The sequence below is a fragment of the Poromitra crassiceps genome (genome assembly GCF_964638095.1).
Source record: "Poromitra crassiceps genome assembly, chromosome: 18".
NCBI classification, from domain to species: Eukaryota; Metazoa; Chordata; class Actinopteri; order Beryciformes; family Melamphaidae; genus Poromitra; species Poromitra crassiceps.
Window position 1 is genome coordinate 18,216,177 of NC_139636.1, and position 24,589 is coordinate 18,240,765.

Consider the following 24,589-nt stretch of genomic DNA (forward strand, 5'->3'; position numbering starts at 1 on the left):
ATTTTATTCTTACATTGGCCCCACTGCTGAACACAGGTAGTACTGCTGAACACAGGTAGTACTGCTGAACACAGGTAGTACTGCTGAACACAGGTAGTACTGCTGAACACAGGTAGTACTGCTGAACACAGGTAGTACTGCTGAACACAGGTAGTACTGCTGAACACAGGTAGTACTGTGACTTGACATTTCTCAAGCGTCCCTCTCTGTCCTTCAGGTGTCCCGGCTCCTGCCTCCTGATCCCAGACCGCCTGCAGCCAAGAAGAGGAGCTGTTCTGAGGTCAGAGTCACTGTGGACCAGTGATGTCGTTTGTGCATGAATGGCATCACTGGTCCACAACTTAACTCAAATCACCTAATCACCTAATAACTGTCAAACTAAATGAATGTTTGCAAAACTGTTTACAGTTTTCGGATATACTACTAATTTGAAACTGGTGAACTTTTTGTGGCCTACCGACAGAGTGCCTTCTAGAGCTGCTGGTTGCAGCTAATACATAAAGGATAGAGGGCGCTGTCTCCGAATATAATACTGTTTCTGATTGAGTTGCATTGGTCCTCAGGTCTCCAGGACAGCCAAGGTCACCAAGTACACGTACGTCCCGCTGGGCGAGCTGCAGCACGGCAATGTGGTCAACGTCTACGGAGTCATCATCTTCTTTAAGCAGCCGTTCAAGAGCCGGGGCACAGGTCAGTTCAGGATCACTGGTGTGTGCATTAAGTGAAATAAACAACAACCAAACGGGGGGAAAAGTTAAAATGCGTTAAAATTAGTTTAGTCCACAGAATTCCAAGTTCCTTGGCAGAGTGTTCACAGAAGTTGTGAATGAAACGTCTTCCTGTCAAAGTTGTGAGAAAAAAGAAAGAAAAAGAATGTCTTCCTCAGGCTGTGTGCGTGTGTGAGTGTGTTGCGGCGCTCCAGAGAGATAGGATGAATCAATGGGCAGAAGGAGAGGAGAAGATGTGCTGCTGTGCACAGAGAAGAGAGAGACCTCTCACTCTGCTCAGTCTGCTGTGCACAGAGAACAGAGAGACCTCTCACTCTGCTCAGTTGCATTTGAACACACCGCAAACATGACAGCCGATGGGCAACTAGCAGGTATATTACGTTCTGCGCCTGCGTGAGACCTGATTCATGAAACAAAGTAGGTTTTGCCTGCCATTTCTCTCACTTAAACGGTTTCCTAATAATATAGCTCCTTCTAATAGAGACTGTCTTTGCAAATGACACTGGCGTATGTCAGCCCTTGTCTGGTGTTTTCCTTGCGGAAGAAAGGAAGAGACGGAGGCAGAGAAACAAGGAGAACCCGCACTAAATGGCTGTTCTCATGCAGCGAGAGGCTCGAGGGGCTTTCCAAAAGGCACGAGTTGTGAAAATATCCGTGTATTGCAATTAGGTGAGAGAGCAGAGCGTTTTGTGTGCCCTCTCTCCTGCTTCGCTACCCCTGACCAGCCAATCAGAGTGATTTCTCTCACCAACGACCCGGCAGCCGCCATCAACGCAGACTAGAGCCAACGATGCGGGACACGCCGCAAATACTAGAGCAACAGATGCCCAGACATGGCCGACAGCTGACTGTCGGCTTGGTGTACCTGTGGCTTTTAAATACCCATCTGTCTAGGAGGAGAGAGAGCAGCAGAACATGGTACCTTCTCAAATCGACTCGACCCTACTTGTCTTTGGTCGTACCACTTGGTCCCCATCCCCACCTCCCCACCTCCCCCCTGCAGCGTTTTCACGTCACTTTTTGGTCTCGCCTCAGCTCGTTTGGAACCTTGACGGAAGTGCTATCAAAAAAAGTACCAGGTAATCTGGTACCTGGTACTTATCCAATGAAAACCAAAAGAGGCGAGTAGAGTTGGCCAGTCCTCTCGTGATGCACACAGACTCAGGAAACAGCAGTAATCCACGGACCCATGCAGTTTGTCCATTGACTTAATTCCCTTGTAAACCAGCTGTAACACACTCTGCTAATAGCCTCATAAAGTGTGGAGAGTCGTGCGGGGTTGACCTGCGGTGCGGCTAGCGGCTAGCGATCATGGAGAGAGTAAAGCAATAAGCACCAGCCCATGCAGCTCCCCTCGCCCTGCAGCGACCTGCCAGGAGAACTCTCTGTGTGTGTGTGTGTTGGCGGGGGGGTTAATGGAAAGCCAGCAGCAGCGGAGGCTGCTGGTGTCGATTAAAGTTGAGAGCAGACGACAGTATTAAGAAAATCCATTTGATGACACAGTCAGGGCACACACACACACAGACCATAAACTGTATACAAATATGGATGTAAGCACCGTGACGTCATTGGTTTGTGGACTCCCATTTTTAAGCATTTGGCATTTTAACGTCGCCATTTTTCTGAGCCAGAAGCAGCTAGCATGAGACCAGGGGTTTGCCACAGAGCCGTCTGCTATTGGTTCATGATCGGCGAGCTGTGCGATCACTGGACAGGCGACCTGTCAATCATGCCCCAAAGCATAGTATGCTTTACCGTCTTATTTGACTAAATGGGACCATCATTTACAAAATGAACATGATGTTGTATTGAAGAAGACTTGAAACTAGTGATTGAGACCATAAACTCATTAGGAAAGTGTTTACTGAGGTCATAAATCAAGTGAGTGGTTTGGGTTAGGTAATTTTCCCATTGACTTCTATACAATCAGACTTATTTTTGCAGCCAGTGGAGTCGCCCCCTGCTGGCCTTTAGAAAGAATGCAGGTTTAAGGCACTACCGCATTCACTTCAGTTTTGCCGCAGAGGTTGCCCCTTGTTTAAAACACACAAAGAAGCACACACACACACACACACACGCACACACACACACACACACACACACACACACGGCATTAGGTTTGTGATGGGACGTTTCTCTCCCTCAGACCTCTGCACCACCCTGAAGATCACAGACCCCTCCAATCAGAAGGTCTGCTGCAACATCTTCGGCGAGAAGCTCGACAATCATCCCATAATCTTCCAGATCGGAGACATCATCCGCCTGCACAGGTTCAAGGTACGGCTTGTCTTATAAGCTTCTAAGCTTATACAGTACGTTCTTACAAGCTTATTGTGTTAGTCTCATGGCTCCAGACAGAGCAAAAGTCATGAGAATCAATTAGATTTTAGAGTGTATTTTTTCCCGCGGACTGTGTGGGTGTGTCCCGTCTGCAGCAGGTCTCCTCTCTCTCTCTCAGAGGATACCTGCTCGGAGGAGACCTCTCTCTCCGTTAACGGAGAGAGAGAGAGAGAGAAGGAAAGAGAGATGGAGTGTGTGTGTGTGTGTGTGTGTGTGTGTGTGTGTGTTCTCGCGTTGCTCGCCGCATAGCACAGACAGAGAGGGGAAGAGATCTCTGCCGCTGCGCTACTGTGTGTGTGTCAGTGTGTGTGCTCGCGTGCGTGCATGTGTGTGTGTGATTCGATTAAATCTTATGACGTGATAAGATCATGCATTTTAGCACCGCACCAGACCTTGTAGAAAAGTGTCGATTTTTGGGGTTAGGGTTGAAAGAAAGTCATTTAATTTCTGAGGCACACAATTAGACTTAGACTTATTTTTATTTGTCCCGGAAGGGAAATTCATTTTCACTGTCCTGTACATTATAAGGAAAAAATTCTTACGCCAGTGTGCAGAGAGGACATAACAAAAACAGCAACATACATGACATCAACAGAGACAATAACAATGTGGCAAGACAGACAACACATCAGCGGGGCCTGCTGTTCAGAGCAGCTATGGCTGCCGGGATCAGGCTTTTCCCGAGGCGAGCTCTTCTAAATTTGATTGTCCTGTACCTGCGCCCTGAGGGCAGTGGGATGAGGTGTTGGTTGAGTGGGTGTGTGATGTCCTGTTCTATTGAGTGTGCGAAGCGTGTGATGGACCGGTTATTTAACTCTGTGAGGTTGGGTGTGGGGAGACCAATGATCTTGGAAGCTGTGTTTGTGATGCGTGTTAGTTTGGTCCGGTTGGTGACAGAAAGCATGGTGTAGAAACATGTGGAACAGTACAGAATGATTGGTTGGATGATGCTCTGATAGAGTAACAGCAGGAGATGGGGTGCAACATATAGTCCTTTGAGTTTCCGGATGGCTGACAGTCTTTGTTGGCTCACATAAGACCCTAAATTTAATAGTTAGAAGGTTTTTGTGGATTTTGGTTTCCAGGGACTTTAACATCTAATCTCATCAACTACTGTATTTGAAAAGCAGTCAGAGAAGAAGAAGTGTACAACGTTACCAGAAAGCCGATAAAACATGGAGAAATGACTGGACAAATAACTGACATTCAACCATTCAACAATCACATTATGATCAAGTGTAGTGCACCCTAGGAAAGTTGCCGATGTCATGGTGTGTTGAATGTACCATTCAGGCTAGGGAGTTCCATTGTTTGGCATGCAAACTACAGCATACTATCGTCTGCTGCTCTGAACTTCCCTACAGCTGTGCACCAATCTCTAACACTGGGGACAACTGTCGCCAAAAGACTCATTCTGAAGGAATGGAAGTCTTCCTCATCACCTTCCAGCAGGTGTGGCTGATGGACATGATCTCAGACACAGATGGGTCAAACTGCTCGCAAAAGGCTTTTGACTGATGCGAAAAAATGCAGAAAATCGAACCTGTTCCAAAAACTTTACTGACGGATGAAAATTTCGGAGTCAGTGTGTAAACGTGAGTGACACGTCGTATTTATTTTTAAACGTGCGACAATTTTGGACGAAAAATACGGACTTAGTGTGCAAAAGCCTTTAGTGTGACTCAACAGAGAGGTTCTGAGATTGGATTTATATGAGTTGAAGGATGATGCGTGTTTGGCTATGTTGATATAGTGTTCCATAGTATGGCTCCTCTGAAGCGTATTGAAATTGGTTATTGGTAGTGTGACGGTATGGGGGAATGTCTTGTATTATGTGTACTATGTATGTTTGAATCTCTCTATCTGTAGGTTCAGCTTTTCAATGGCTCCTTGGTTCTCACCTCATCCTTTGGCTTCTCGGTGGTGACGTTTGAGGGGATGGTGGGCGCGGCCGTGGAGCCACGGACCTCCAGCAGCTCCTTCCACTTCTCCCAGGAGGACCGGCGGGCCGTGGAGGAGCTGCGGTCCTGGGCCGCCACCCAGGGGGCGCTGTCCGCTCCCACCATGCCCCTGTCTGATGTCCAGCTCAACCAGTACTTTGACCTGACCTGTCAGCTACTGGCCAAGGTCCCCATCGACTCCACCTGCACCCTGCTGAAGGTAGGAGGCACAAATCCATTCAATAGACGGTTTTCACAGAATTGTGTTGCTAGGGAACAGTGCTTATTTCCTGTCAGCTATTGTGTTAGCAAACACTGCAACAAGAAGTAAGCTGGGGGCAATTTAGAATGTTTATGTTGTCAAGTTAAAAGCGTCTAAGTGGATTTGTTCTAGCCTGGTAAAAACCATCCTGTAAATGGATTTGTTCTAGCCTGGTAAAAACCATCCTGTAAATGGATTTGTTCTAGCCTGATAAAAACCATCCTGTAAATGGATTTGTTCTAGCCTGATAAAAACCATCCTGTAAATGGATTTGTTCTAGCCTGATAAAAACCATCCTGTAAATGGATTTGTTCTAGCCTGGTAAAAACCATCCTGTAAATGGATTTGTTCTAGCCTGGTAAAAACCATCCTGTAAATGGATTTGTTCTAGCCTGATAAAAACCATCCTGTAAATGGATTTGTTCTAGCCTGGTAAAAACCATCCTGTAAGTGGATTTGTTCTAGCCTGGTAAAAACCATCCTGTAAATGTGACCTCACATTCCGTTTCGCTCTACGTCAGTCTGGACTTCTAGCTGCCCACAGCGATCACAGCGGGTGGAGTACTTCCCTTGAACAGACAGACAACTCCTTCAGCCAATCAAATCCAACCCAAATGCACACAGAAGAACGACAAAAACGTCTTCCACCAAATGTTTTTTATTATTTATTTATTTATTTATTTATTTATTCATTCATTCATTCATTCATTCATTCATTCATTCATTCATTCATTTATTTATTTATTTATTTAACCCTTCAGCCGGAGGCGGTACTTACCATCTTCTGCTGTTCTGAATCTTCTCTGCTCCTCCCTATGGCTGTGCAGCAGTCTCTGAAGCAGGGGACGACCGTCGCCAAGAGACTCATTCTCAGGGATGCAAACTACCGTAAATTCCGGACTATAAGCCGCGGCTTTTTTCCCGTTTTTTGGGCTTTTTTGCCCCCTGCGGCTTATATAACGGTGCGGCTTATCTATGGATTTTTCCAGCAAACGGCCACTCGGGAACCTCCAAAATCTATGGATGTTGGTATGAGGCAGAACGAGAGCAAGACAGACATTATGAGAGCGAGACCCTGATTGGATGATGTTGCAAAAAATGTGCCTTGCGACCTGATTGGAGCACTGTGCCACTACTCTCTCTCAGCCACTACGGTAAAACACCCTCCCTCCCTCCTCCCTCGCTCCGGGGGGAAAAAGGCAGCGATTGAGCCTGTAAGACAGTCTGAATGAAATTGAATGTAACATTCCCAATTCTATGTATTACATTCTAAAAAACTAACAGCAACATTTTGGAAGGCTAAGCCACACAACTAGCTCGTTGTAATCTAACATCATGCTTCAAAAGATGGAGAACTGGCTGTGTTACGACGATGGCGGCGATTGAGCCTGAAAGCCATGTCTGAGACAGTAGCGAGACAGGAACAACAACAGCAGCAGCAGCAAAGGATCATGCACAAACCCGAGACGAAAGGGACTGTCCGTCAGGGCGCGGACGACTGTGTGTCAGCAACTCCCTCCCGACTACCAGGAGAAAATTACAAACTTCGGCGAATTCACACAAAGAAAGATCAAGGAATATTCCATCGGACCGGAGCAGATCATAAATATGGATGAAGTGCCTTTGCCGTTCGACCTGCCTCTCACTAGGACTGTTAACAAGAAAGGTGAATCGTCCATCACGTTGAGAACCACAGGTCACGAGAGAACGAATTTCACTTGTGTTCTTGGCTGCACAGCAGCTCCCGCCGATGGTGATTTTTAAGCATCTCACAATGTGTGATTTTGTCTGGGGATTAGTGACCTGACTTTTGTTTTGTTGAAATGTTAATAAATGGGAGCTTCCCCAAACAGCCATCTCTTTCCCGACAATCCCCTCTGTGCACGAAGCCTTACATATGGTAATTAAACATCAAAACACCCGCGGCTTATAGACCGGTGCGGCTTATAGAAGAAAAAAATAGTCACCTTTGAAGGTGCGGCTTATAGACCGGTGCGCCTTATAGTCCGGAATTTACGGTAGTCACTTTTAGGTGACGGTCACCTTTTTGATCCCAAAATAGGGCACTTAAAGTCGAGCTGAACCCAAAAAAATGTAAATGACTTTTCTTTTCTTTTAGTTCAAATACCTGGGTATGCAGTGCACCTATTTAATAATGTATGCAAAAAAAATCACAAAAATATAATTTCTTTAGTTTTTCACACTTTTTCATATCAAAAGTTCATTTTTCAAGATTTCATTGATAACAGCAATCTACAGTTTGCTGACATCACCTAGTACTATCAAATTTCGACCCCATTTCAACCAATCGTATCACGACATGCAGCTGTCAATCAAATCTTCATTTCAGGATAATTTTCTCTTCCAAATGAAGTAGAAAATGGCGCCTAGTGCCTGTCATCTGGCAGAATTCCTATCCCATAAAGTAACTACTAACTTGGCCAATTGTTAGAAACATGAACAAAAAACAAAAACTATAATCTCTAAGAATGCAAAGAAATGTAACTGGCTCGTTAAAACAGGCATTCCAGGGATATTGTATTTACAGAAATAGCGTAAAAGGCACGCGCTTGAGAGCGTGGTTGTCAGGGGTCTGCCCTCGGAGATTCCAGGCGGGCGGGCAGCACCCATGCATCGGATTGTCCGCTCGCTCCGCACGAAGCAGCTGGCTGCCTGGTACTCTGCGGATCCCACTCGCGTAGCACGACAACACGCTGAATCCCACACAATTTGCGGGTGAAACACGCCATGATTGACCAATGCCAAAGCCAGTCGACAGAATTATCAAATCAAATCATCGACATGATACTACAGTATGACCCGCCTCTCAACTTGTCATCTCAGACAAATTATTTTTTCAGTCCCAAACGGACTGCGACGCACGTGACGAACGGGTTCAGTTCGACTTTAAGTTAATGATTTCTGAGTGGTTTTGTGTATCTGTCAACTTTTTAACTCTGCATGAGTTTGCCTTCTTCTGAAGGAGTAGAAGTCCCACTCTCCACCTTCTTTTCAGCTGTGGCTGGCGGACATGGTTTCGGTTGTGCGTATGGAGAGACTCAGGTTCCTGAGGACCAACTAACCTAGGAAGTTCTCAACTATTTGGGACCCAGTCCTGGCCTATTTGGATGAGGTTAGAAACGACGTACAGTATAACTCGCCCAGCTAATTTATCATGGACTCCTTCCATGGGATTTTATGTACAGCATCTCTTACAAGCACTTAACACGTTCACTGCCATTGACGAGATATCTCGGCTTACAGAATCCAACGGTTGACTGCCAAAGACGAGATATCTCGGCTTAAATTTTTTTTTTTTTTTTTGACGGTGGGACGTGGATCCAACCCTTTTATGTCTTTTATACAAATATTGGAGGTATTGAATGTGTATAATCTATTTTACCGACCCACTGAGTGGCGACATGTCTCTCCAGAGTAGGAAGAGGCGAGCCAAAACTGCAGGGAAAAGCGCAAGGAAGCCGTTCTCATACTGTAAAATGGATGGCGAAAACGCTTTCGCTTTCGCACTGACGCACAGCGGTGGCAACGGTGGGGGGTTCCAAGAATAGACTGGGTGCACACTTTGAAACACGCAGCATAAATAAGCGCAGAATCGCAAGAGCTTCATCAGAGCTCTCAACCGAAATGCCAAGAAACGAGCGAGCCCCATCCAGACTGCCAGGCAGCAGCCAGGCAGCAGCAACTCGTTTGTGACAGACCCGCTGCAGAGCCAAGGAGGGCGGAGGAGAACGCCCACGGAGGGAGGAGTTTGAAGCAGAGAGGGGTTTCCTGCTGTTATGGAGGAAATTACTGTTCAAAACTATTGTTTAGATGTCTGACGTCTTACTGATGCCAAAAATGAATGGTTAAAGTGACTGTTCTATCGAATTTCACAAAAAGCCGTTTATCTCAGAATAAATTTTCTGACGCTGAAACCATGCTGTATTCAACTGCTAATGCTTACATAACTACTAACTCTACAAACTAACTCTTTTAGACAGAGAAAGCACACATTCTATTAGTTCTTTTGAGATATTGTGTGTTCACAAAATCCTAACAGAAACGAATCCTCGGCTCTTGAAAGATGAGCCAGAATCCTCAAAAAAAAAACCTTGGCAGAAGCTAACTACAGTATTGAAAAATGGCTGGCAGTGAATGTGTTAAGCACCTTATGCGGCTGGTAGCACCATGTTGTAATGTTGGTATGTGTTTTGTTTAGTGCTGCACGATTAACCGAATCGCAATCGCAATCGCGATGTCAGCACGTGCGATTGCATAACCGCAAAAGTGTGCGATTATTTTATTTTTTTCATGTCTTTTTGAGTGTGTGTGTCACACACACACACACACACACACTGTGTGTGAGAGCCTCCTTTAAACTAACGTTACACGCGACGCAGCAAACACACGTTTCTCAGCCATCACACTGGGCATCAATACTAGCGGGAGACTTCTCCCATGCACTCCCGCAAATAAGTAATGTTATGTGCAGCAAGGTACATATTATCTACAGAGAGGGCGAGAGAGAACATCCATGATCGCTAACAGCAAGCTATGCTAATAACTAGCTAGCCGTTCGTTCAGAAACGCATGTAAACAGCCGTGTGATCAGTGAGAACGTCAGTAAAATAAGGAGAGAGCTGCAGGTGCTTATGCAGAACTAGTGCGCGATTAAGTACACAGTGGGGATGACCCGCTGTGATGAAGAATATAACGAGATTAACAAGGTTGATGGCAAAACACTGTCGCAGCTGCCAGCACTGGCAGCATCACCTCCAGGCTAGCTAACTAGCCTGTCACATGACGCCTTCATGGTCCCCTCGTTAAAAGTCTGCAGATGCACGTTCTCACCTCTCTCTCTCTCAAGAAGCGTCACGTGAGTGTGGCGTTTAAGGCCATCTGTCGCTACAAAATAAATAAACGGGGTGTATCATTCATTAGTATTGCTGGACAGACATGTAACTAACTTTGCAACTTTGCTGAGCCATCTTCTATGTGCTGTAACACAGTGCAGTTTCTATTTGACTGGTGTTTCTTTTTTACATGTTTGGGACAGGCAAATGTCTCAAAATGTTTTATTTTTTTGTAAAGATAATTTAATTTCAAATTGTTTTATTTTTTTAGTTTTAATATATTTTAAATTGTAACATATTTCATGTATTTTAGTCTGTGATATGTGAAACCGTGGTATTTTTGTCCAAGGTTATCATACCGTCAAAAACTCATGCCGGCACATCCCTAGATACCTAGTGGCAGTGGTGGCCCAACGGTTAGAGAAGCGAGCTTCAATCCCCGGGACCGGCAGGATAAATCTGGGTGGGGAAAGTGAAAAGGCAGCGCTTGCCCCTCCCTCATTACCACCACTGAGGTGCCCTTGAGCAAGGCCTTAACCCCAACTGCTCCAGTGGAGCTGATCAGTGGCCAGCAGATCAGACTGTGGTTGTACTGGTCAGCTTCCAGGTATGAATGTGTGTGTGAATGTGAACAGGGCACTCCTGAAAAAGAGAGCATTGCTCTCAGTGAGACTCCCCCTGTATAAATAAAGGTAAAAAAAAAACTCTTGTTTATTATATCGCAATCACAATCGCAATCGCAATATTGTCCACCCTAATCGCTAATCGCACCTTTTCCCCAAATCGTGCAGCACTAGTTTTGTTTTTGTTTTGTGTGTGTGTGTTTGTTTTGCTTTTTGTTTTGTGTGTGTGTGTGTGTGTTTGTTTTGCTTTTTGTTTTGTGTGTGTGTGTGTGTGTGTGTGTGAGTTTGTTTTGCTTTTTGTTTTGTGTGTGTGTGTGTGTGAGTTTGTTTTGCTTTTGTCTCTTCTGAAAAATAAAATATTGGAAAGAAACGTTGATTGATTGTATTAAATAAAAACCTTGAGTTGTGCTTGAGTAGTTGATGTCACTGGGTCTTGTTGAGTAGTTGTCAGTGTGTCTTGTTGAGTAGTTGATGTCACTGTGTCTTGTTGAGTAGTTGATGTCACTGGGTCTTGTTGAGTAGTTTATGTCACTGGGTCTTGTTGAGTAGTTGTCAGTGTGTCTTGTTGAGTAGTTGATGTCACTGAGTCTTGTTGAGTAGTTGATGTCACTGGGTCTTGTTGAGTAGTTGTCACTGGGTCTTGTTGAGTAGTTGTCAGTGTGTCTTGTTGAGTAGTTGATGTCACTGGGTCTTGTTGAGTAGTTGATGTCACTGGGTCTTGTTGAGTAGTTGATGTCACTGGGTCTTGTTGAGTAGTTGATGTCACTGGGTCTTGTTGAGTAGTTGTCAGTGTGTCTTGTTGAGTAGTTGATGTCACTGGGTCTTGTTGAGTAGTTGATGTCACTGGGTCTTGTTGAGTAGTTGATGTCACTGGGTCTTGTTGAGTAGTTGATGTCACTGGGTCTTGTTGAGTAGTTGTCAGTGTGTCTTGTTGAGTAGTTGATGTCACTGGGTCTTGTTGAGTAGTTGATGTCACTGGGTCTTGTTGAGTAGTTGATGTCACTGGGTCTTGTTGAGTAGTTGATGTCACTGTGTCTTGTTGAGTAGTTGTCAGTGTGTCTTGTTGAGTAGTTGTCAGTGTGTCTTGTTGAGTAGTTGATGTCACTGGGTCTTGTTGAGTAGTTGTCAGTGTGTCTTGTTGAGTAGTTGTCAGTGTGTCTTGTTGAGTAGTTGATGTCACTGGGTCTTGTTGAGTAGTTGATGTCACTGGGTCTTGTTGAGTAGTTGTTAGTGTGTCTTGTTGAGTAGTTGATGTCACTGGGTCTTGTTGAGTAGTTGATGTCACTGGGTCTTGTTGAGTAGTTGATGTCACTGTGTCTTGTTGAGTAGTTGATGTCACTGTCTTGTTGAGTAGCTGTACTCCGGTCTTGTCTTTCCAGTCTTATTCCACAACAACAAGGAAATTACATTTGCAGTCCTCTGGCTGTGGTGCCAGGTGCACTTGCACTACTATACCTGCCACATTGGTTTTTAGAAAATTAACCTCCAAATAATGGTTGGTTGGCTTCCAAAGTACTTTAGGTGGTGAAGTAGATCAATTTAACAGAATTTGGCTGGTGATTTCTGGTTATTTGTCCGCCGTGTCTCATTGCTTGGCAGCCAGCCTTGTGTATTAATGTGTGGTTTTCCGGGTCTGACCGATATATCAGAGCCATGTATCAGGTCACATTGGCCTGTCACAGATATATCTGTTTACTCTGCCCATAATGCACTAATGACAATCAATCCCCAAGCAGACGCTTTAAGCCACGGAATAAAGGTTTTGTCCCAGGAAATCCCATCTGACAAGTTCTGCCGGCCCGTCTGGCTCTGCTGCAAGTGGGGAGATAACTGTGGAGAGAGTGAAACCTCTGGGCCCCTGTTTGGGTGGAGGGGAACTGGGGGGAATAGCGTGGTTCTGCTGGTGAAACTCCTTGCTGTCAGGTGAAAAGAAGCGGCTGGCGATGGCACATGTATTGGAGGAAGCATGTGCTAGTCTACCTCCCCAGATCAGCAGAGGGGGTGGAACAACAATGAGCTGGACAGCAGGGGGAATTGGCCAAGTACAATTGGGGATATAAATCTGAGAAAACTTGATAAAAGGGGTGGGGGGGGGGGCTTGTATCCTGCTCTGGTGAAGAGGTTGTATCCTGCTCTGGTGAAGAGGTTGTATCCTGCTCTGGTGAAGAGGTTGTATCCTGCTCTGGTGAAGAGGTTGTATCCTGCTCTGGTGAAGAGGTTGTATCCTGCTCTGGTGAAGAGGTTGTAAATTGTGTTTCTTAAATCTTGTCTTGTTTTTCTTGGCAGGTTTGGGATGGGACCAAATGTCCTCACACTCATCTGAAGGTGGAGGTGGAACCGGGCCTCACAGAGGGATCTTCTTCCATTAACAAGGAGCAACAGAACCTTGTGGCCAACATCCTGATCTACGACAACCACATTGAGTCCGCCAGGCGGCTAAAGGTCAGAGTTCATCCACATAGACAGCCCAAGGCCTTAACGCATGTAGTCAGCAATGTATCATGACACAGGATCTGCGATTGCTTTTGGCCCTTGTAGCGCATTTGCACCCGTTGGCGACAGTAGTAACAAGGTGTGTTTATGACTGGAAGGTTAGCAGTTTGAATCCCAGACCCAATGCCAACATCTGGTCAGTGGAAATGAATGAGAAACACTCCCCCTTCCTTTAAGACCTGGAGCGATGGCGGTTACATATTACATAATACAAATAATAATAATAATGAACATTAGGGCAAAGGCAATAATTTCCAAAGAAAGCCAAAGAGCTAAGAAATGGTCAATGGAAATGGTAAATGGACTGTATTTATAGAGCGCATTTCATATAGTCTATCAACTACCCAAAGCGCTTTCACATATATACCTCACATTCACCCCATTCACACTCACATTCACATTCACACACCGACAGCATCTGCAGCTATGCAAGGCGCTAACTGCTCGTCGGGAGCAGTTAGGCCCTAGTCAAGTCAAGTCAAAGTTTATTTATAAAGCACATTTATACAACCACAGTTGACCAAATTGCTGGACAGGTTGCACACATCAAATAGGAACAACATTTAATTGCAATAGAAATCGTAAAAGAGCAATAAACATGGTAAAGGAATTGGCACAACAAAATATAAAAGTAAAATCAAGAGTGTCAGAGCTCAGCTCGAATCAAACCCTAACGAGAAGAGGTGAGTCTTCAGCAGCGACTTAAAAACTTCAGGGGTCTGCGCAATTGTTATGTGAACAGGCAAGCTGTTCCAGAGAGTGGGGGCAGCCACCGCAAAGGCACAGTCGCCCCTAGTTTTAAGTCTGGATCTAGGCACATCTAAGAGCCTGGTGTTTTTTTTTATCTCAGTGCTCTAGGTGGAGGCCCTAACTGCTCCCTAGGTTAGGGGTTCAGTGTCTTGCTCAAGGACACTTCGACACACTACCATGAGGGGGCAGCCTCAAACTGGGAACCTTCCGATTCCCAGGTGACAGCTCTACCTCCTGAGCTAATGCCGCCCCCCAGTGTCCTGGACACTTCTTAGCCGTTGCAAAATCACCATAAACCATAAACCATGATGGCCTCTTGGGGCATATTACTTCATTTGAAACCTAGCTTATTTCCTGTCAGCTATTGTATTAGCAAACATTGCAACAGGAAGTAAGCTAGGGGCAATTTAGAATGTTTATGTTGTCAAATTACAACTCTCTATAAGTTAACCAGTCAAATCATCTGTCCGGAGACCCATGAATCAACAGAGATTCTTCAAGTCGAGCATTTTTATTTATTTATTTTTGTCAGTCAGTGTGGTGTGCATAGAGTACCGCAGGAATAAAGGTCCTTACACATCGGGAGCGTTTTTTCCATGCGATTAATTCGCACGTCAATAATATTTTCCGAACCTATATCAGTCAATGCAACCGTGCATACCAATGGCGAAGTTTCGCTGAGCGTTATTGCGGTGTTTATTTTTTTCAAACCGCGGTCGATTTTTCAGAAATTCGCTTCCGACGTGTACACATCTGTGGCTGTGATTGACAGGTGGGTCAAAACTCGCATCGCAATTTCGTGCCGTATATTCGCATCGCTCTTGATGTGTAGGGACCTTAAGTCCGGAAGACCTGGCTGTTAGCACCTCCGGTTCCCTCGTCTCAAAGTCAATGGGATTTTTGTATGGGGATTGTGGTTAAACTAGGCATCTCGCGCGCTATGCGGCTCAATTCCTAGGCTCGCCCCTCCCCCAGGTCACAAAAACACCAGTGAATATATATATATATATATATATATATATTATAATTCACTCATCTCTCCTCCTTGTCCTATAGAATGTATAATTCCCGCCTTTGATCCTGGTCGCTCCTCAGCCGCCGTCTATCAGCGGTGCAGACAGGGCGATATTAGCATACAGTTGTGTAATTGGCAGACTCGTTAGTAACCCCTTCCTGAGCAGTCCCGACGGGACGCGACCACATCAGAGTTTTCCCCTCTGCATTTTCTCTACATTTACATTTTGCGTTGTCTGCGTTTATCAGGCGCTCTCATCTGTGAGGGGGCGAGTCGCGGCTCATTGTCTTTCTCAAGCACCTTTACATGATACAAATGGCTGCTGATGGACGCGCTGTTAGAGCCATTTTGGTTTATTATTTTTGGTGGAATTCTTATTTGTACATTAAGGTGGAATATATGAATGACTTAATATTTGCTGTCAATAGTGTTGGGAGATGCAAGTCTGCCCTCTGCTGCTCTGTGCTTGCGGCCGCAGTATAGGCTGTACTAGGGGGCGGGTGCAGCTAATCTATTTAGATGGGACCAAGTAGAGACAGCTGGGGGTTTTGGTTCAGACGGGAAAAGCGCACAGTCTTTTGACCTGCTTATTGCTTACCTTTTTGTTTGTTTGATTGATCAAAGTTTATGTATTCCACGTGTACAGACGGAAATAAATACGTCTTATTTCAAACAGTTTGGACTGGCACGGGCGAATTATTTGAAAGCAATTAGAGTCAGAAACATGCAAGTTCCCGTTTAACAGTGGTTAAAGACATTGTTTGTATAGCCACGACAAAGTCAAAAGACTCCGCACTTGTGATAAGTTGCTGTAAACCCGTGAAGACTGGAAACGTCAGCATCAAGCACCAGCCGGATCGCAAGATAAAAAATAAAGTAAAAAGGGGGATCGATCAAGCTGGATTACTAATGGATTACTGTGCTGCAGCCACAGAGTGGTTTTGATTCCAGTTCCCGGGAAGGATTTGAATCAGAGGAGGACGGCCGTACTACTAAGCAAAGGGTTGTGAGTAGAAAGACTGCGGCTGTAGGCTTAGCCTACTGCCAAATTTATGAATGACGTGACAATGTTCTTTGCGATCGCTCAATCAGACGGAGAGAGCGCGGACTAATCGGACTAATAGACTATACGACGTTTGATGAACTGACCGATTTACTGAGCACTGATGAACTGTAGCCTACTGACTGAGTTAGGAAAATGGTAGCCTACTGGATTAATCTTTCAATTGAAATGATGGCGGACGGAGTTTAATAAACTATGGATGCGCTCTGGATCGGGACATTGAACCTTGTGACTGCTATTTAACATTGAGTGGCATTTGGTATTGCGTGCATGAAAAGTGTTTACCCCATAAAGTTGTGAAATGAAATGGGTTTAAAGTGTGATCCTGATACACTAAATCAAAAAGAAATGTGGGTGTTTAAAGATATGAATTAGATAAGACAAATCAGAGGTTGTATAAGACAATTCACTGAATTGAAAAACTGAGTGTTTTTAAAGGTTTAAAGGGGCAATGCCTGAAGATAAATTACCAGAGGGTGATAAGACTGCCACCATGGCAGAAGATGAACTAAAAACACTCAGTGCATCCCGCAGAGGGAAACTTGGTGTGTGTACTCGCAAAATGAATGAGATCAAAGCTTTGCTTGAGCATGATGGTAATGTTGAAAGTGTGAATGAAGGTGTAGCAGGGTTTGAAACCCTGCTTGATGAATTTAAAAAGACTCACACTTTGGTTCAAAGGTATTTATCTGAGGAGGCTATGGAAAAAGAGAGAATTGATTGGTATGAACCAAGATTGTCTGTTTTTACAGACTTCTTAAAGGAGGTTCAGTTATGGAGAAACTCTCAAAATGATCCTCAGCTGCTGATTGAACCTAAGGACAGCATTTCCAATACAACACGTACTTCCAAGCATTCAAAAAGATCTGGAATTTCCACTGTGTCATCCACACGCCTTAAAATCCATGCTGAGAGAGCAGGACTTTTGGCCCGCGCAGATGTTTTAAAGGAAAAGCATGCACTTGAACTGGAGAAGGCTGCTTTAATTGAGCGACATGCAATGGAGAAAGTTAAAATCCAAAACCAACTTGAAAGAATGGATTTGGAAATGGACCTAGCTGCATCTGATGCCAAAATGAAAGTTCTGGAGGAGTTTGAGAGCCAATCCAGGTCTCATTCAGCAATTCAAGGAGAAGCTGGTAGAGATGGCATGGATATTTATTTGGAAAATCAAGGAGAAGCTGGTGGAGATGGCATGAATGATTACTTGGAAAATCAAGGAGAAGCTGGTGGAGATGGCATGAATAGTTATTTGGAAAATCAAGGAGAAGCTGGTGGAGATGGCCCTTCAGAAAACCCAGAAGCCTCTCCAATCACATTTACTGAGCTAGGAGCTATCCCCAAAACACCGCTCCAAAGAGTTTTGATCCAGCAGCCACCACCTGACTCACTCCAGATGGCGCCACCTAGGAGCATAGCGCCACCTAGGATCACAGCGCCACCTAGGAGCATAGCGCCACCTAGGATCATAGCGCCACCTAGGGGCATAGCGCCACCTAGCATCATAGCGCCACCTAGGACCACAGCGCCACCTAGGAGCACAGCACCACATAGGAGCCCAATGTCCCCTAGGAGAACAGCGCCACCTAGGAGCCCAATGCAATCTACATTTACAAACCATGATGGCAATCTCTTATCTGTCATACAAAGACAGAATGATATCGCTGACTTGCTCGTCAGTCACCAAAGACAGACCTTGCTTCCGAGAAGGGAAATCCCTATTTTTAATGGTGACCCTCTCAGCTTTAGATCATTCATGGCAGCATTTCAACATGGCATCGAGGACAAGACCAGCAGCCACCAAGACAGGTTATATTACCTGGAGCAATATACTGCTGGCCCGCCCAGAGAATTGGTCAGAAGTTGTTTTCACATGGATGCGGACACAGGCTTTGCTGAAGCTAAGAAATTGCTGGAGAAACATTTTGGCGACAAGATCAATATTGCCAATGCCTATATGGAGAAGGCAATCATCTGGAATAGTATAAATTCAGATGATGGAAAGATGTTACAAAGTTACGGACTCTACCTCAGAGGATGTTGTAATGCAATGAGGGACATTGGCATGGAGGAGCTTAACTTGCCTTCCAATTTAAAGATCATTGCATCTAAGCTACCCTACAAGCTAAAGGAGAGATGGAGGACCGCGGCTTATGACATTTTGGAGCAAAGCCAAAGGAGGGCGACATTTCCTGATCTCGTGTCCTTCATAGAGAGACAAGCTAAAATACTCCAAGACCCTCTCTTTGGTGATATCCAGGATTCTCCTGCCAGCAAAATGGTGTCAAGAGACAAATCTGTTACTGCGGATTCTAGACAATACAAACTGAAAAGTAAAGAAAGTAGCTTTGCTACTACAGTATCAGAGGTGGCAGATAATAAAACTGAAACGTCTACATGCACATCAAAAAAGACAAATGTAAAAGGTAACATCTCCTTCAGGGCTCCAGACACCACCTTGTGTGTTTTTTGTGCAGGCAAACATTTATTATCTGAATGCCAAGAGATAAAAGGACAACCACAGCAAAATAAGATTGCATTCCTGAGAGAAAAAGGTCTCTGCTTTGGATGTTTAAAAGGAGGACACTTAAGCAAGAATTGCAGGAAAAGGATGACCTGTCAGAGCTGTCAGGCCAGACATCCTACCATTTTGCACATAAAAAGACCTTTACAGGGGACAGCTAATTTCGAACACCAGAAGACCGATCTGAATGCTGATCTCGTAAAGCTAGAGGAAAAGTCTGTCACCAGTGCTCATGTTTCCTTGGAAAAGGGTGATGAAACTGGGGCTGGTAGAGACTGCATACTTGCTGTAGTACCAGTCCAAGTTAAAGTCTGCAATGGTAATAAGACCATGCTTACCTATGCCTTCCTTGATCCGGGTAGCATGGCGACATTTTGTACAGAGGACCTTATGAAGAAGCTCAATGCTAAGGGGAGGAAGACAGAAGTCCTTCTGCAAACCATGGGGCAGGATAAACCTGTCAATAGCTATGAAGTATCGGGACTGGAAGTGAGTAGTTTGGAAGGAGGCACATTTCTTAAATTGCCCAACACGTACACCCAGACTAAAATCCCTGTTACAAAGAAAAACATCATCACTCAAAATGATCTCAACAAATGGCCTTACTTGCAGGAAATTGAGTTAAATGAGATTGATGCAGGTGTGGATCTCCTTATTGGAGTGAATGCCCCCAAAGCAATGGAGCCCTGGCAAATTATCAATAGCCAGGGAAATGGCCCCTACGCAGTGAAAACACTTCTAGGATGGGTGGTTAACGGCCCACGCAATTCACTTTCTGAGATGGATGAATTTGGACGTCCTGTTGCATCTGCAAACCGCATCTCAATTGTACATCTCGAGGAACTTCTAGTAAAACAATACCAACATGACTTTCCTGAAAAAGAATATGAAGAGGAATGTCAGATGTCTGTTGAAGATCAGAAACTTATGGACATTGCATCTAATTCTGTAACTCTGAAAGACTGTCATTACCACCTACCTTTGCCTCTCCGCGATCGGAATTCCATCCTGCCAAACAATTATCTGATGGCAAAACAACGGGCATTAAACTTGAAAAGAAAATTCAAGAAGGATCAGGTTTATGCTACAGAGTACAAAGACTTCATGAATGATATTCTCATGAAGGGCTATCCAGAGAAGGTGCCACCAGAGGAGCTACAACAGGAAAAAGGAGTATGGTGCATACCTCACCACGGCATTTATCATAAACGCAAAAAGACCAATTAACAAGCTCTGTCTGCTCCTGGAGGCAGCCGACTGAGCTAATTAAATGTTTATCAATGAATTGTTTCTTCAGTCATGTGCACCCCTGACTGTTCGATCAATGGACTCTATAACATTTACTTGGCAGTATGGTATGGTCTCTTACAGAACTAGAAACTTACGAAAAACGATACAAATTTACTTATATTGAAATACAACTTTTCTTTTTCTCATGTGGTTATAAAAATGGCGTATTGTATTGTGGTAATGGCTCTATTGATGAATTGTTTTTGTTGTAATTGCTCTGTAAAAAGCAAATAGGGGCTGGTGTGTTAGAGCCATTTTGGTTTATTATTTTTGGTGGAATTCTTATTTGTACATTAAGGTGGAATATATGAATGACTTAATATTTGCTGTCAATAGTGTTGGGAGATGCAAGTCTGCCCTCTGCTGCTCTGTGCTTGCGGCCGCAGTATAGGCTGTACTAGGGGGCGGGTGCAGCTAATCTATTTAGATGGGACCAAGTAGAGACAGCTGGGGGTTTTGGTTCAGACGGGAAAAGCGCACAGTCTTTTGACCTGCTTATTGCTTACCTTTTTGTTTGTTTGATTGATCAAAGTTTATGTATTCCACGTGTACAGACGGAAATAAATACGTCTTATTTCAAACAGTTTGGACTGGCACGGGCGAATTATTTGAAAGCAATTAGAGTCAGAAACATGCAAGTTCCCGTTTAACAGTGGTTAAAGACATTGTTTGTATAGCCACGACACGCGCATTTGCCGCTGTGGGAATCAACACTGTGGACCTCTGCCTCCAACCACTCGGAGGCGCTAATTTGTATTACCACATTTTGCATTCTCCGTAGATAGATATTTTTCTGAACGTGGCGCTCCTCAACACAGACTGTGCGAGGTAAAGTGCAGGCAGAATGCAGACGATGCACAATATCAACTGGGCGGAACACTCACTCAGTTATGAACCGTTTTGGGCAAGATACTCTAGAAGTGTAATAAGTTACACTTCCTTCTCTTACACTACTTTACTCATTTAAAAAGTAATCCTGTGAAATGTGGGTCGCGACTTAATGACTGAGAAAAAATGTGGGTCCTGAGGTCAGTTCTCTAAAATAATTAGCATTGTGGATATATAGTCTTTTTTTATGCGAATAACATTTTGGGTGAAGCAAGATTTGTGGAAAAGAAAGGTATTGGTACATGTGAAGTGATAGAATTGACAGATCAGTGTCAATTCAAACTTCTATCACACTTCACACGTACCATTTCCCTTTTCCGCCTTCAAATTAAAAGTGTAAAACCCAGCTAACAAAATGTTACAAATTCACCAACAAATGGGTACTTAAGTAATGACAGCTTATCATTTAATAAAGCACGGTTAAAACAAACTCCACTTACACTTGAAGGTGAACATGCTGCTAACCTCCTGGCTGTGTAGTCCTGCTTTGGGGCAGGCAGAGCGAGTTTTTCTAGTTAGCAACCTAGCCAGCTGGTGTCCAGAATACAGTCCGGTAGGTTGCTTCCTACTGTACTATTATTCAAAAGTGACTTTCCTGACACCGTACAAACAACTGACTGCACAAAAATTAATTAAGAAATTTAAAGGTAGGTAAATTTATTTTCTACAATAGCTACCACATAATATAAAAAATACACAATTGTAACATTCAATTCATTTATTTACAATCATTACTGGTTTCAGAATACATTTATCCTTCCGCCACAGAATATAGTTCCATACACAAGATCAATGATTGCACTAAACATTTAGTTGCCTTTGAGCCAAAAAACAACTAACCTATTCCTTAACGGGATTCACAGTTATTGATACATTGCCTGTAAAAGTACAGTTATTTAAACAGTTATCTAAAGCAGCCCGTTTTGAGCACACCAGGTCTGGAAACATCGCATTGCCCAATTTGTTTGTTTGACAGTCCCAGGTTCACTCCGTGACAACTCAAGCTCAGCCAGTTCTCTCTCCCCAATTTCACCATGTCGTTCTTTGTTCACTTCACCTTCATCTTCATCTAACCACTGCTCAAAACTCAATCCACCCAGTAAATCAAACGTTACTACGAAATCGGACATTTCCTTGTTAGAGATTTGTAGACTGACAGGCTAACAGTGGGCGGAGTCAGCACAGGTGTTCTTCATTCATCAGGGAGCGGAGTGATACTGCGGTTGGAGCCGAACTGTAGATTGTTGGCCTATTTACCACTGTTGCTAGCCAATCAGAATCCAGTATTCACTCATGCTGTTGTAGAAGTCATGGTTTACATTATTGACTATTCTAAAATAAAAATGAACAGAAAGTGACAGATGTTCGTTATTTAGCGAATGGATGTTTCACTTTTTTCTGATGCGGCAGGCTTTATGGTGCCGCCATTGGCGGAATTTTGGGGGATAGCTTGATTCTTCTTCATCGGTTGGAAGGGTCGCAAGTGTAGAATTATTTAATTTGACTTAATTTGATATGCACATTAATAAGCTTAATCTGTCCATCAAACCATTAGGGCACCACCCCGATTCATGTATTTATAAACACACCCTGCCTTGGGTCACAGGTTTGCACGATCAATGCATTTGCTGAAGGAAAAATATGAATTCTTTTCTCTGATGAAAAGCTTCTGGGTATCTGACTTCAAAGTAAAAGCAACAACAGCTGAATCATTATCTTCAAAACATATGGCGTTTATTTCAAATAGACCAGTTGAAACATTACATTTTCAGCCAACTTCTCATAGCTGAAAAAACACACTGATTCATTCTACAAATAACACATATGGTTTCATTGATTTATCACACTGAGCATAGGTCGATTATACACACACAGGTTATAGGCATATATATATTCATTAATATTGTAAGACTCGCCCGATGATTAATTCTAATAGAAGGGGGAATAAGAAGAATTAGCCTAGTTGGAAAGAAGCTATTTTTCTGATAATTAACCCTGACCTTCTCATCCGTTCTAAAGCTCATGGACTGCACACAGACTCATTTCACCGCACTGAATCATATCAGAAATCAGTCTACCATCTGAGACGGTCTCGGCTGTAACAGGACATGGTTGGATCATATCCGTCACACACCGTCGCTCAGATTAGCAAATCTGTCTTTCTTACTTGGTTTGAAGAATGGATGGCTCCATTAGGCACTTCGGTGAGAGGCTGGTGTTCTCCCAGCTGGTACAGTCGGCGTCTGATGCGTGCAGGCCGAAAATGGTCCGAGAGCCTTCTATTTGGATGCTTATCGTAACGGTCACCTCTTTTCCTCTCGAGAAAAGGAGGAAAAGTCTATACTCGTTTTAAACTTGTTAAGAAAATAACAAAAAGCTATAAAATAAGCGATACTCTATAAATGCGAGACGTCTCTTGCGATTTTACAGGAATCACCTTTTCAAGCTACAAATAAACAAAACAATACTAAGCGGTCGGCTTTGTCACTGCTTTGTCCCGCGGCCGCAGGGATCAAAAGTTAAGACAAGGCCTTAGAGTGGTTTGGCAAAAAGGGGGGGTGTTGGAACCTCCTTTCTTTCCCGTTTTCAGTTGAAGAGCAATCGTATCATTCTCGGGTGTGGTTTAAATACCCCGAGGGTGATATGTAGATTAGCTGGGACGTCCCTATAGGACATAAGTCAGATAACTTTTAAACACTTTATATACCAAGTAGTTCTAAGTCTCCAAATTTTCCCATTCAAAATAGAGTCAATCATTGAAGTTATGCATGAATCATATTTCTGTTTATAGGACATTAAAACAGTTATTGCCTAAAGGAGTTTATCAGTTTTAACAATCCTCCTGCATAGTCTGTGATATGAAAACACATATTATTCAAACTCAGTCCAAGTATAACTATGCCTTTCATATATATAAGATAGGCCTTGGGATACACTTAATATCACGAATAAGGAGAGAGAAAACACTTTCAATCAGGGACATTTGACAAAGCAGCAGTGTATTATATTCCCCACTAGGGGGCACTATGGTACCACCTACAAAAGTGTGAGACTTGCACCAAAACACAACTCTGCCTATGAACATCCGAAATAAACAGTAATCACGTGTAGTTTATCAGAATGACATTTCCTATAACATGAACCTTCATTTTATAATTGAACATAGTTCCTTCACATACATTTAACATACTCCGCTTTCCTGGACTTCTTGGAGTGAAACCAGATGGAAATTCCTGTCTGGGTTCAACGCATATTCAAATGTTCAAATCACTCTAGGGGTGACAGGATGTTTGATTTAACACCCCGAAACGGCCTTACTCCTGGCTTGCTGGCGATGCTCCCTTTGAAGCCCAGAGCCTGGCAAAAGGCCCCAAGAGATAAGAAGTCATTCTTGTTTTAAAATGTGTGAGTAATGACGCTGTTTTGAAACAAGTCTGTTGTTCTTTGTCTCTGAACCATCTCCAGATGGTTTCAGGAAAAATCACATGGGAGTGAGGATGGTGATCTCACTGGAAGTGTGATATAAAAATAACCCAGATTTCTTACATATCCCCCCCCTTGGAGGAAGAAGAGCGCTTCTTGTACGCTTCTCCTATCTCCAAGGTCGGCCCCCCGTAGGCCTTTTTCTTGGTTCAACAAAGACCCACCACCAGCCGGTGGTAGTCAGTTATTCCAATGACTCAGCATTGACTCCTCGCCGTCCGGTGAGGATCGATCATCCCAGGGATTCAGCAGAAACCCCCCACCATCCGGTGAGAGTTGGTCGGAACCTGGGTACAGCAGAGACTCCTCGCCAGCCGGTGATGAGTCGAGCATCCCC

At 44.0% G+C, this 24,589-nt stretch overlaps 1 protein-coding gene across 1 annotated transcript in view; it reads left to right on the forward strand.

Annotated features, from left to right (window-relative positions):
- The window catches only part of LOC310793175 (protection of telomeres protein 1-like), a 74,351-nt gene that overhangs the window by 13,215 nt on the left and 36,547 nt on the right, over positions 1 to 24,589 (forward strand). The window contains exons 6-10 of the mRNA XM_083654934.1: positions 218 to 280; positions 564 to 690; positions 2,875 to 3,005; positions 4,938 to 5,228; positions 13,033 to 13,188. Coding sequence (XP_083511060.1) covers positions 218 to 280; positions 564 to 690; positions 2,875 to 3,005; positions 4,938 to 5,228; positions 13,033 to 13,188 — 768 coding nt within the window. The remainder of the gene's footprint in view (positions 1 to 217; positions 281 to 563; positions 691 to 2,874; positions 3,006 to 4,937; positions 5,229 to 13,032; positions 13,189 to 24,589) is intronic.